General features: G+C 35.3%; 2 protein-coding genes across 4 annotated transcripts in view; both read left to right on the top strand.

Annotated features, from left to right (window-relative positions):
* LOC107556263 (peptidyl-prolyl cis-trans isomerase FKBP8-like) overlaps positions 1–3154 on the top strand; it is a 44820-nt gene extending 41666 nt beyond the window's left edge. For 2 of the 3 annotated variants that reach the window (XM_016239330.1, XM_016239328.1), the window contains exons 4-7: positions 47–127; positions 285–362; positions 2343–2471; positions 2592–2958. In XM_016239330.1, the coding sequence (XP_016094816.1) occupies positions 47–127; positions 285–362; positions 2343–2471; positions 2592–2678 (375 nt within the window). In that variant the 3' untranslated portion in view covers positions 2679–2958. Of the gene's footprint in view, positions 1–46; positions 128–284; positions 363–2342; positions 2472–2591 lie in introns of all 3 variants that reach the window. The other variant, XM_016239331.1, reaches the window with a different exon arrangement.
* A 2937-nt stretch (positions 3155–6091) lies between these two features.
* LOC107556252 (small EDRK-rich factor 2-like) overlaps positions 6092–14379 on the top strand; it is a 9235-nt gene continuing 947 nt past the window's right edge. Inside the window, exon 1 of the mRNA XM_016239317.1 lies at positions 6092–6098. Within this exon, the coding sequence (XP_016094803.1) occupies positions 6092–6098 (7 nt within the window). The remainder of the gene's footprint in view (positions 6099–14379) is intronic.

The following is a 14379-nucleotide window of genomic DNA, read 5'->3' as shown; positions in this document are numbered from 1 at the left end:
AAAGTGTCTGAATAACCTGGCAGCAGCACAGCTGAAGCTTGGACAGTTTGACGAGGCGCTGCACACCAGTCAAGATGTGCTGTTCCTGGATCCCCAGAATGTCAAAGCATTATTCAGGAAAGGGAAGGTATGGATGAATATTATTCAATATTATTCAACAAACTAGGCACTGAGATTATTTACAGTTCATACATGATGGGTTTATATTTCCATCTGGATTGTACTTTTTCCAAAAACAAAGAGTCATATTTATTGTAATCTGGTAATGTAAAATGTGTCTGCAGCTTTTATCGGACAGGGGTGAGTATGAGGAGGCCATGGAGACCCTGAAAAAGGCTTTGAAACTGGAGCCGTCCACTAAGGTGAGAGGTGTAACTGTATCTCCTGAACACATCTAAATTTCACGTGAGCTGGCAACAGAAAATCCCATTAGCAGCTATTTACAGATCAACTGACCTTTGGGAAAAACCTGGCCTAACAGGAACAGTGTTATTTATTTCAAATTCAATGCCAACTCATACTCACTGTGGGTCAAGAATGAAGTTTGCATTAAAGCCAAAATGTGCTTTATTAGTATATTAAGCTTCCAATGTTCATTAGTAAACACATTCCAAAATGATTTTAAATGAGTACCAAAACAGAGAATGCATTGTGGATCTATTTAAGACATTTTTTTTAAATGTCTTTCTAATGTGTTTGCATTTCATATACATATCAGTTTCCCGACTGGTCTGTTTGAACATTCAACACAAACTTAAGACAAGGAAGTGAAAACCTGTCCTGAGAAATTCCACACAACATACGAGTGCATGCTAACAATATCTGAGTGAACATGCAAATATTTGTTTCTACAGCTAGACTCTAATAATATCTGAGAATGAGTTTTGTGCTGCGTTACAATCCACAGAACCAAAACCTGTTCTGTCACGCCTTTGAGAATCTGTCAAATCCTCAGAGCAGCCACCAAGATTAGAGCTGTCTGGAGCCAGTACATGGACACAAAGTTACACATACACACACACACACACACACACACACACACACACGCACGCGCACCTTCCAGTAATAAAGTGAATCAGCACTATACACTGTGGAGGTTTATGACATTCAAGAAGCAATAAACAGAACAACTAGCTTCATTCATAATACTGAATAGTATAATGGCCCGTTCTGCTAAAAAAAAAAAAAAAATAGCAAAATGTCATGTCTCTATCTGTTTTATTATAAAGTTGCACAACATGCAACTCCATGAAAGCATAATGCAATATGCACATATACATATATATATATATAGTACATATCACTTGTGTATATATATCTCCCAAATGTTATATTACAATAACAAAGATAAATTTCATCATCATAAATATATATATATATATATATATTCTCTCTCTTTATTTATTCCTTCTCTTTCTAGCTTGTACTTATTTGAACAATGTCTAAAATGTTGGTATTACAAGCACTTCCTGTGTCTGTTTGCCTCTTTAAGAAGAATCGCTTTATGTATCCCCAACTGTAAGTTGCTTTGGATAAAAGCGTCTGCTAAATGACTAAATGTAAATGTAAATGAATAAATAAAATATGTGTCAAATTTGGGATGATATAAGAAAGAATGAAGCGAAGACATTTCACAGATTGTGTCTGGGCCTGCTGATGAGTGATTTTGTGATTGACCTCAGGTCCCCTCACACTATGCTTTGACCCAGAGTGCTCATGGTGAAGAGTGAGCCTTGTCTAGACAAAACTAAAATATCTGCTGTTCCTATAATGACACCCCGTCTGGATGGCGGGGCAAAAAGCAAACATTCCCACAGGAGGGAACTCATTGCAAAATTCAAATTAGGATAATAGAGTCAGAGATGGCATGGGATGGAAAACGTGGTAATACATGTGTTGCTATATACTTCTGATTTTAGCAGTCTCTTAAGTGTATACTCTGTGCTAATGGCTTTTGATTAAAATACACGTGTAGGCCTATGTAAATCTTTACTCACTAAAAGTGGTATATTAAGGAAAACATTAAGATTTCACAATCAAAATCTGCATGGTGTTAAAGTAGCAAAGAATAGGCTATAAAAAGCTCAGTAAAGTGATTTCAGTCACATACCAGATTCTCGCACTGATAACAAAGAGGTCATAAAAATGTATAATCCAGTACTACACAATAAACGCAGCTTGCAGACGGTGAAATGGCACCATCTGTTGGTCAGTGTTAGAAAGTGCAGGACCACCTTATTTTTCCACAGAGCTGTAGGCTACAAAGATTTATAAAGTTGTTTTTATACTCTATATTAAGAGTTTGAATGCTAATATTTTTTCTTCATATTGTATTTTTATAGGCCATTCATGCTGAACTGTCCAAGTTGGTAAAAAGACAGGCGGGGGAAAGTGAGACCGAGAGTTGGCAAGCTAAACCAGCTGAAAACATAGCGCCCTTTCTGACACCTCCTCCCCCAAAAAAGCCGTTTGTAAGTGACTGACTACCACCTAGTGAAGAGAATAAAAGTGGTGGAAAGGGCCTTTAAAAATGTGCCAGAGCTGGCGTCGCAAGTGCCACCATTGTTTGATCTCGTTTCTTACTCTTTCAGGGAATTTCTTGGAAGTTTCTGCTTGGAGCTCTGGTGGTGGCTTTGGGCAGTTTAGTCACATCTGTGGTTCTGACCGCACGGAACTAGCTCTCTCGACCTACTTGCAAATTAACTAAGTCTCACAAACAAGCATTCCCCAGAGCTGCTAAGGGACGGAGGAAAAATGCATTGAACTGTTTAAAGAGCAGCTTTATGGGCGGTTCTACCGGTGGCACACCAACTTATGCAAAACAGAAAAAAGGTCAAGGCAAATGCATTTAAACTACTTGCAATAAAAACACTAGTGTTAATATGTTTGGTGTTTTGTTTTGCTTTCTGCTACATGACATATTAACTTTTTCATTTCTACACACGTTTTGTATTTTTCATCCCTGACTTTTCTACCATGATTTAATGGCAGCTGTTCCCCTAAATTCCAGTAATGAACAAGAAATCAATATTACATTTACAACCAAAATGTTGCAGAAAACAACATTCAAACTGTAGATGAACAATATGGCTATACAACAAATTAATCAACTGTTACTTATATTTGATCTATTTGATGACAAAAGGACTAACAGAATAAAAATAAAATCAGCATTACAACATTAATTTCTAAACCCATTCTACTTTCAAATTGTGAAATATAAATCGAAGACCATTTTTTTTAAATGGCTCTTCAGCTATTAGAATTGTTTCATGATAAATGTTAATATATTATAATGAATAAAATATACATAATACCATAATTAACATATATTAAAATATTCTTCACCGAAGTTGTTTTAGCATTCACTATCTCCCCCCTTCAATTTTTTTTTTGAATATTCAGTTCTTAAAGAAAGAAAGACATTGTGGTTAGATAAACAAGCAGCTTTGTCATAATTGCAGCTGAAATACCAGAGGAAATATATCACCTTAAATGGAGAGTTGTTTGAATATTGTGTTGGACTACGGGTAAAAAATGTTGAAAACCAATATATAAAAATATTTTTTTTTTCTTCTGTGAAATAACATATCATTCATAATGAAGGACACCAGGAAAAGGCATTAGGGATGTAAATAAGGTCCGTTTTGATTTCATGTTGACTTTACAGCTGCTCACAGAAATGTAACTACATCCGGCCTTGAATACTAACCCACACAATTACTCTGGCACTCCAGGGTTCAGTTTCCTGGGTATGAGCATTACTCTGTCCTCCTCCACACTCTGGCACTCCTGTAAACAGACTGAACGGTGACTCATCTGTACAGAGGATCTAATACGATGGCTGATTAATCTATTGTTGCCCAAACCAGTTGGTGTGACATGTTAGAGGAGAATCACAGATTCTGTCGCTGACTGTTGTATCATGATGAAGGCATTGTCTCTGAACAGCGCAGGTGGCATATCTCAGATGAATGGCTGAAGGGTCAGTTCTGCTTTGCTTTGCTATGGTCATTTGAGTGCCAAAAATAAATAAATAAATACAGGAATGTGTTTTAATTGATGCCTTTTTTTTTTAAAGGTCACAATAAGAAAAAAATTGTCTAAAGCAGTAGTTCGGCAAACATAGCAGGGGGGCTCATGATGACTTAAAATGCTTTTTAAAAAAAGCATTAACCAACTAAGTTTAGATATATCTTATTTTAGTTCACCCCAAAATCAATAAAAATGTCATGTGATTTTTTTGCTAACCTGTGCTTGTAGCTCGTAGGCATCATTCTCTACCCCAACCTTTAGCTTTTTTTATTGATTTAATATCACAAACATAACACCACATCTACAGTTACCAAAAATCCAGTTTCAAATGTTATTATATATATATATATATATATATATAATTATTATTATTTTGTTTTTTTACTATAACCCTAAAAATAAATATACGTACATATTTTAATTAAATGCTACAAGAACAAAACAACCAACACTGCCAGTACTGTACTGTACTGCCAGTACAATTCAGTGCTTTTAGTTTGTTCCTAAAGTATAAAGTCATTTATAAAATTAAAATAAAGAAATTTGGTCGGCAAAGAGCCCACTTATGGTATTTTCATAATAAAATAATGAAAACTTTAAAACACTTATTTTTTTTACATTTCAAAATGTCATTCATAATAAAATAAAAGCACATGAAATACACACATTTCTTGCACATACTCCCCAAAACATTCATCTTGAGTATTGCGTTTTCACGCGACGTCACACCCTTTTAGGAACGCCCACCTGGAGGACAAAACCAAGCTTTGCTCCACTCACCGCCAGTTATTTTTACGCAGTTTGCATAAAGTAGTAATGTAGTAAAACGCAGATATTAAAAGGCGAAATTCAGTAAACACCTTATGGATTACGTATATTTTGTACAGGCAAGCAGATGAAGCCAGAATATAAACTCAAGGTTTCACGTTAAATGGTTTCCCATAGAAAACCATTAGAAGGAAAACACTGAACCATTAAGCGGATTCGATTGCTTTCATATTCCGGCCTCATCTGCTTGCTTATGTAAACTATGCATCATTCATATAGAGAATATTACGGTGTTAAGGCACTTTAAGTGTTTTTACAACCTTTTGTCGCACCGTTTAATGATTGAAATAACGCCGCGGGTGCTTAATAAGGATTGCAAATGGACAAAACTTGCATTTTGTTCACATACCTTTGTTTTAATCTTTTGAGAGGTGATCTAAATATTTGCGGCTGTGAAACAGATGGAAAATGGACAGGCTTGTGCTGCAGTTCTGTGGATGTTTTGGCCTCCAGGGCTTCGAGCCGGTCACGTGACTGAAAGCTACGACTTCACGTTTATACAGTCTATGGTCGCATCCAATCAAATGACTGCCTCCTGTGCCGAAAGCTCTTCTTCTTCTTCTTCTTTTGGAGTTTTATGGCGGTTGGCAAACAAACGATAGGTGCATTCCCGCCACCTACTGGGCTGGAGTGTGGACCATTGATGGAATAGGAAGAACAACAACAACAAAATAATAATACATTTATTATTATTTTTTATTTTTTTTAATAAATACATAAAAAATATTTAATAATAAATTATATAATAATAATAGAAAATAAATTTTTTTTTTAATTCTTCTAAATCCTGTTAAACAGATCTACTTTTTTTTTAGGACTGTCATTAAAGCATTATATACTTTATAATGATTCAAGCCGTTATTCAACAAAGTTTTAAGTGTCATATTTCCTATCCCTATTTCTTTTAATTCTTCCAACAGAAATGCTCTTTCATTATCATAAGCAGAACAATGTAATAGTGCATGCTCTACTGTTTCTGGTAATCCACACAGACTACAGTTCCCAGACTCATGCTTATTCATTTTATATAGAGAAGAATTTAGAGCAGTATGGCCAATGCGAAGTCTGGTAATAATTGTATCTTTGCCGAAAGATCTCGCGAGGCTGTGGCTTCTTCAAGAAGTTTGAAATTGACGCCGGACAGTAAAGACATCGGTTTGTTGGTTGGGAAATAAGATAGCGGCCCTTTGGGTGAGCTAATCTGAAAATCGGACAAAACTGATCAAAAATGACCAGTGAGTATATAAACGGATCTTACATGGGTTCAGTTTAACAAAATGAGAGCTCTTATCTCGGTCACGGTGTGTGAGGCCTGCGGGATTGACTGACTCTAATGTTAAATGGACTGGGCGGAATTAAAGTTTAAATTCAGTTATGACGACGATTATATATTTTCAAATGGGTTCATCACATCAAATTATATTTTCACCATTAAATTAGCCCTAAATTCGTTAACAAATGGTATGTTGGTATCATGCACACACCTTTCAGCTGTGACAGCTGAAGCTGCTGAAACAGTTGTTGGGATTTATTTACATTCTTTTATTTCCGACAAGTTTATCATAATGATGCAGCATCTGTGAGTCAACCTATAAGGACATATCACTCGTATTTTTTTTTTAAACATGCATCCTCATAGGAAAGATAAATCTCAAATGATGAGATCTTATCTTACACTAAATCTTGACAAATAAGTCAGCAATTATTTTTTTTATTATTAATTTATGTAACAGTTTATTGAACCTGTGTGTTTTGTATCATATTATGGCTTATGGAGTATATAGTGTGATATCGTGAGAATATGGAGCTCACACTCGAGGAAAAAAAATATATTCAGAAGTCCAAACTGTGTGTGTAATGGACAAAAGTAAATAAAATTGTGATAGCGTCTGAACCAGTGAGATTTTTATAGGTGTAGCAAACTACCACACTACATAAAATGCACATAAATCTCGATTGTCACTCTGTATCTCCTTACCTTAGTAAAGATGGCATTTAAGTGAGTAGTTTTGTGATGAAAGCTCTGTAGTTTTCATTGTGGTTGGCAAAACAATGCAATGATAACTGACAGATTCCTGGTTCTCACATTTTTAACAATTTTCTTAAAAAGAAAAAAAAAAGTTCTGAATAATCAATTTGCTTTGGTCTAGTAAATGAAGTTTTTGAAGGTAAAAATTGACAATATTAATATTTTACATGAAAAAAACGGCATGTGTGTAATGACCTGAAGGTGGACTTGTTTATCCACCTTTTTCCTACACCCCATGATGCTTTGGTTGTCACTCTGTATCTCCTTACCTTAGTAAAGATGGCATTTAAGTGTGTAGTTTTGTGATGAAAGCTCTGTAGTTTTCATTGTGGTTGGCAAAACAATGCAATGATAACTGACAGATTCCTGGTTCTCGCATTTTTAACAATTTTCTTAAAAAGAAAAAAAAAAAGTTCTGAATAATCAATTTGCTTTGTTTTAGTAAATTAAGTTTTTGAAATATTACTGACAATATTAATATTTTACATGAAAAAAACGGCATGTGTGTAATGACCTGAAGGTGGACTTGTTTATCCACCTCTTTCCTACACCCCATGATGCTTTGCGCGAATTATGGGTGGAAGTTCCGTTATGACAGAAATAATCATTCGCTGCAGTCACAGTGTCCCTTCTCATTCATTCATAGCAAGATGTGGAATCACACACTGACAGAACTTATAAAGGACAACAGCAACATACCCGTCCCTTCCTTAATAGAGGAATGGGAGAACGATTTAAAAAAGTGGCTGCGCATAACGTACAGTAGCATTTTTAGCTACTTTGTTGATTCAATTGCTTGTGACGGTAAGGCAATGAGCAATTTGAAAAGCTCAGAGGCCCAAGTAGGTATAACCAGACCGGAGATCTCCAAAATGGGGTGTGAACTCCAAAAGTGGGCAGAACCTACAAAATGGGGCGGGGTCTCTACGCGCAAAGACTTTTACCATTGGCTCTGGCTTCAGCCAATTGTTATTGACTTACATTTCAAAATAACATTTTATAAATTAAACATTGTTTCTAGTTCATTTAAAATAAAATATGCTATATAAATAAATATTCTCTGTGAGAGCAGAGCCCAAAGCTCGTGGCTAGTGGTGTTTGGACTGGAGTTTGAACCTCTGCTTCATGATATAAACGGGAATCACCCACGAGCCGTCCCAGCACAGCACAGGGGAAAGATTTTACTCTATCACTTTGTTCTAAGCAACGGGGGCGTTAATTCGCTAGTAAATGGCTTGTTTTTAATGTCTTGTCTTTTATCACCTTGTTCCTCCAGTTTGACATCTGTTTTGCTTTGTATGCTGGCTGTAAAGTAGAAGTGAGTATTCCAATCGTTTAATTTATTTCTAACTGAATTTCAGTTTTTTCCATTTGTATGTGCTGTATCTGTATAGACAGGCTATACACGGCGAAATTATTAATTTAGATCTGTCTTTCATAAACAAATAATTGCATAAAAAAAAACACCCGCTACTTAGATTATTGATCAGTCCCTCCAGGATTTTGCGGGACCTTTTTTTATTATTTCTGGCCTAAAATGGCTGAAATTGCAGCATCTTTTCTCAAAATTTGCGGTGATATTTGTGGCATTTCTTGTTTTGCAGTGTAAAAAAACCCACTTGAAATGGTTCTAAACAGTACCAAATTAGGGTTCTTCTGAACACTTTTTGGTGCTAAATAGAACCCTTTTTATAAGGTTCCATAAAGAACCATGCTTTGAAAGTGCTACAAAGGACCTCAATAGTGTGATAAATAACCTTTTTAAGAATAGTGTATTTTCATTAATATTAGTATATTTGTATCTTTATATTGTTAATATAATTTTTTTTAATTGGCCTAGTCTTATAATTTGGATTATACAACAGCAAATTGGAAAACGGACAAAACCGAAAAGGTAAGAAGGGATATTTGAGAAAAGAGCATAGCGGAACTAAATTTACCCTGCGTCACGTGATTTTCTTGGCCTTGTCTTGTTCTCATTATATACAAGTTCACATTTTTCATTAGATCTACATTATTAATTGATTGAAATTTTTTTTTTTTATAATATTCCCAGAGAAGTGCCCAATGTTCTGTTAAATCAAATTTTGTCTGTGCATTCTGCAGACTGCTGACGAAGCCTTCATCCAAAAATCCAATGAGACCACCACAGTGGGAATCTACGTCCTTAAATTTCATGACCGATCTTAGGACATCAGGTTTGTCCTTGAAGGCCAGAACGTCTTGCAAGGCTTGGACAACTTTGCATTAGCTACGGCAATGCTTTTTGGTCTAATATATGCTTTAAATCTCAACTACCCACCTGAAATATACCTTTGAGGTACTGCAGAAAGAAGTCATGGAGCTGGAAGGCTGCACTCTATCAAAGAAAGCTCAAGTTCTTAGAAACAGACTCTGACTGAGCTGTTTCCATGGTGCGGCAGGTACTTCCTCTTGGAATAAGGACCACTGTTTCTTTTTTTATTTCACACACACTCACAAAGAAAACTTATACCGCACATACAGAGTCAACTGTTAATGGAGTAGGTTGGCCACTGTTTATTTTGTGGTTGTTTGATGTGTATAGTTAGTTTTTTTTCACTGGTCAAATTTGATTGGTTAAAAGGACCTGAGTGGTTAAAATGGAATGTCCACGCAGAAATGAACATTCTTGAAAGTTAAACAAAATTGACTCGTCTTACTGCTTTTAAAACAAACCAAAAACGTCAGGGGAAGCTTTGGACTGCTTAATACTCCTTATTGTCCACCTTTTCCACAACACGTTTGATGGTGTCTTGTCTTTTACTTCATGACAGGAGATATGCTGTCATTGTTCATAGTTATTCGTTACATTCCATGAAGCAGTTTTTAACTTCACACAGAGAAAGCTCATTTCTGTAGCACATACTCAGTGAAAAAATGTATTGTACTTTGGGCTACTTTATACTCCTCATTACTGTTAACCTTTTCCAGAACACCTGTTTGATGGTGTCTTTGTTTTGTTGCATTTTACTATATCTAAACGGTCTAAAGACAGAGGATATGCTGTCATTGTTTGTAGTCATTCGTTCTTGGAATGCAAACAGTTTTTAACTTCACACAGAGAAAGCTTATTTCTGTAGCACATACTCGGTGAAAAAAATAATTGTACTGTTAAAAATAATACAGAGATTTGATGTGTCTTATGCTTTTAAAACGTCTAGAGAAGCTTGGACTACTTTATACTCATTATTGTTCAACTTTTACCACAACACCTGTTTGATGGTGTCTTGTCTTTTACTCTCTCTGAATTGTCTAATGACAGGATATGCTGTCATTGTTCATAGTCATTCATTCATGGAATTTAAGCAATTTTTTATCTTAACAGAACGTTTCTGTAGCACGTACTGTGTGAAAATGTATCGTACTGTTAAAAATACAATGAATTGATTCAAGAAATGTTTTTGCTTGTCTTGCTACTTTAAAACTGTATTGTATTAATGTTGTAGCTAAGACTAGTAGATGTACAAAATACATGTATTTATGAAAGCCAGCTTGCAGTATTCTAAAACTAGAACCAGGTTAGTTTTATTTGAGAAACCACTGCATATATGAATGAAAGACATTAAAATCACGTTTGTTTAACAAACAAATTATGTAGCTTTAACATATATAAATCAGGTTCATTTAACAAACAAATTATGAAGCTTTAACATGTATAAATCTATTATGATTCTCCAAAAACACAATTTATTCATACAAACTTATTTCAGTCAACACTTTATTACTACAAAGTGCAAAATACTGCATCCCAGCACACATGACACGATGATGCATTGTAAATATATATATATATACTTTACAAATGATGACAGTATAAAAAATATAACAAAAGATTAAGTATAACAAAAAATTCTGAAGTGAAATTAGGAAATGCCTGTGCTCTGCAAGCACATCAAACATGATGGAAATTATTGAAAGACACAAAAGACACATAATGTTGGTAATTTGTTTTATGTGTCACCAAAGTGCATCCCTGTCCTGCTCAAATACAACAGATAAGAGATATTATGATTCTCCAAAAACAAAAACTTTATTCATACAAACTTGTTTGTCAACACACTCTATTACTACAAAGTGCAAAATACTGCATCCCAGCACACATGACACGATGATGCATTGTCTCTGCAGTAATGTGGAAGGGCAGTAAATACATGTAAAAATAAATAAAAAGATGGACTCACTTTAAATAAACTATTTAACGACAATGTACTAACATTTAAATGTATCATTTGATACAATGCACTGTGCATTGTGTAAATACATTTTTACACTAAAAACTAAAATTATAAAAATTATAAAACATCTAAAATTACACTAACCATACCCCTTAAACCTACCCATATCATGGAACCAGTGCCAGCCTTATCCAAATCACATTAAAAAAAATTTAAAAAAATCTCCCCCTATGCACAACCAGGTTAGTTTTATTTGAGAAACCACTGCATATATGAATGAAAGACATTAAAATCACGTTTGTTTAACAAACAAATTATGTAGCTTTAACATATATAAATCAGGTTCATTTAACAAACAAATTATGAAGCTTTAACATGTATAAATCTATTATGATTCTCCAAAAACACAATTTATTCATACAAACTTATTTCAGTCAACACTTTATTACTACAAAGTGCAAAATACTGCATCCCAGCACACATGACACGATGATGCATTGTCTCTGCAGTAATGTGGAAGGGCAGTAAATACATGTAAAAATAAATAAAAAGATGGACTCACTTTAAATAAACTATTTAACGACAATGTACTAACATTTAAATGCATCATTTGATACAATGCACTGTGCATTGTGTAAATACATTTTTACACTAAACTAAAATTATCAAAATTATAAAACATCTAAAATTACACTAACCATACCCCTTAAACCTACCCATATCATGGAACCAGTGCCAGCCTTATCCAAATCACATTAAAAAAAATTAAAAAAAATCTCCCCCTATGCACATAGTCGTTAAAGACACCTAATATGAAGTGGGATTGATGATGGTACTATATTATTAGTATTAGGCTAGTAGTAAAATCATAATCCGAGTGCTAACTAATGTGTTAAACATCTAAAAGCTACAATCCTAGGGAAAGACTATAATTTCTTCTATAAAAGGTAGATAATGCAGTCAGGCAAGACAAGCATGTCATGTACTGATGTGCAAAGGAAGTGGAAAGCAGGCACGAGGAAGAATGTAGGGCTGAGGAAGGCAAAACACATCAACTTTAAACACCATAGACCAGGCCACACATATCCAGGCCCATCATTATTACCTCCAGATTTAACAACCCCCCCCAGCATTTCAAGAACCGTGCTGCATTTGTAAGCCATAGCAGTTCATCTGTGATGGCACCACTGTTTCAGATGCTGACAGAAGGTCAGCTAAGCTTCAGAGCAGATGTAGACAGCAACAAGACCAGCTCAAGTGAACATGATACAGACATAATCACACACAGACCACAGCTTAACACAAAGTTGTAGAAAGTGCCTTTTGTTTTATGAGTCCTACATAAAATTATCACCCACCCAAGTAACTACACTAATGGAAGAAACTAAGGTCCAGAGCACCTCACAAATGTGGCATGATGCCAGAAAGCTCCGCATCACTGCCAGCACAGCAAAGAGAGTACCCAAACAACCTACTACTAACCCCAAAAAATTCCTTTAATCACACACAGACCACAGCTTAACACAAAGTTGTAGAAAGTGCCTTTTGTTTTATGAGTCCTACATAAAATTATCACCCACCCAAGTAACTACACTAATGGAAGAAACTAAGGTCCAGAGCACCTCACAAATGTGGCATGATGCCAGAAAGCTCCGCATCACTGCCAGCACAGCAAAGAGAGTACCCAAACAACCTACTACTAACCCCAAAAAATTCCTTTAAATTATTGAACTTTGAAGTGTGACATCTTCCTTCAGGTCCAGTTGACCATGATGTGTGTGTGGGTCTACTGAGCTGCAAGCTGGTCATCTGGACATCAACTGAGCACCTAGAAATGGACATTCCATTTGACAAATTATGCAGAAGCTCATGTGCAACAGCTCCAGAAATTTTACTTTTTACACATGCTGCCAGCATAGTTGATGATTTTGCTGATAAGATAAATCTGTGCAAGACATACCTGCAGCTTTTAAACAAGTAGAGGGTGAGGAATGTGGTACACCATATACAAACATACCAATACAATGTAAATAGGTTTCATCAGTTTATTTTTTAAGCAACATGAGAATGAAATGCATGAAAGAATCCTATGAATATTTTTACTGTCTACATAGTGTACAAAAACAACATTAATAACATGTATCTTGTTAATGACATTAACACATGCAGTTTAAGTGATGATAAATGTTTATCTATGTGCTTGAGATAAGCTCCCCTGTTAGATTTACAAGAGCAGCACAAATTCGCAGTATTTTATCAAACTCTGGGGCCAAATTAATAGGCAAAGTCTGTGAGAGAATCTTGTACACCTTCAGCCGCCTTATTGCCCGTTCAATGTGAATGCGGGCATGAGCAATGAGTCACGTGTGGGTGACTTCCTCCTCAGTCAGCTGGCACTGTTTGTGTGTAAATGCTGGCATAACATACTTCTCAACTAAACTACCAGTAAGTGGCGGTAAGTCACTTGATGAGCGAGTATTGAGTCATTCATTCAACTGACTGAGTGTTATCATGCTGGTATCTTAAGGACTTTCGTGGATACCTGACTCCTAAAGTTTTTGATATTCTTCATATTCTGTGTGGTGGTCAGATAGAAATGAATCTTTTCCAATAAGTTCAAATAGATTTGTACCTTTTATGGGCATTTTACCTTTATAAAACCATTTTTCTATAAGTGTGCATTATCTTTCGAGTCAAATTCTTACATTTAATCAGTGAATTAGAAAAAGACGACATTTGGGCTGTTACCAAGCAAATTAAATCAGTATTAACAAAATTCATCTTTGCAATCCAGACATAAGCTGCACCTGAAGTGGCATTTAGATGCGTTTACACACAGTTTAATGCAGAACATGAATGCATTTAACCTGCAGTTACAAATGCATAAACGTTTGGATATATTAAACAAAACATTGAATACTGATATTTGAAATAATAATTTAAAAAAAATGAAGATACTTTAAATGTGAAATTAAAACCCCAGTAGGTGGCAGTAAGTACCTGTTAAGTGAGTCATTGCGACTGAACCGAATCATTTAAAGGGGTCATATGATGCTTTTTTAAAGATCATTATTTTGTGTATTTGGTGTAACAGAATGTTGACATGCTTTAATGTTCAAAAAACACATTTTTCAAATACTGTACATTATTGTAGGTCCTCTATGCCCCGCCTCTCTCAAACGCTTCGTTTTCTACAAAGTCCCTCCTTCCGACAAGCACAGTCTGCTCTGATTGGCCAGCTGACCAAGTGCATTGTGATTGGCCGAACACCACAAGCACTCATCGGAACTG

This window comes from Sinocyclocheilus grahami, unplaced genomic scaffold, assembly GCF_001515645.1.
Source record: "Sinocyclocheilus grahami isolate Dianchi unplaced genomic scaffold, SAMN03320097.WGS_v1.1 scaffold562.1, whole genome shotgun sequence".
Taxonomy (NCBI): Eukaryota; Metazoa; Chordata; class Actinopteri; order Cypriniformes; family Cyprinidae; genus Sinocyclocheilus; species Sinocyclocheilus grahami.
The sequence above is the reverse complement of the archived record's forward strand: the minus strand, read 5'-3'. Positions and strand labels throughout refer to the sequence as shown.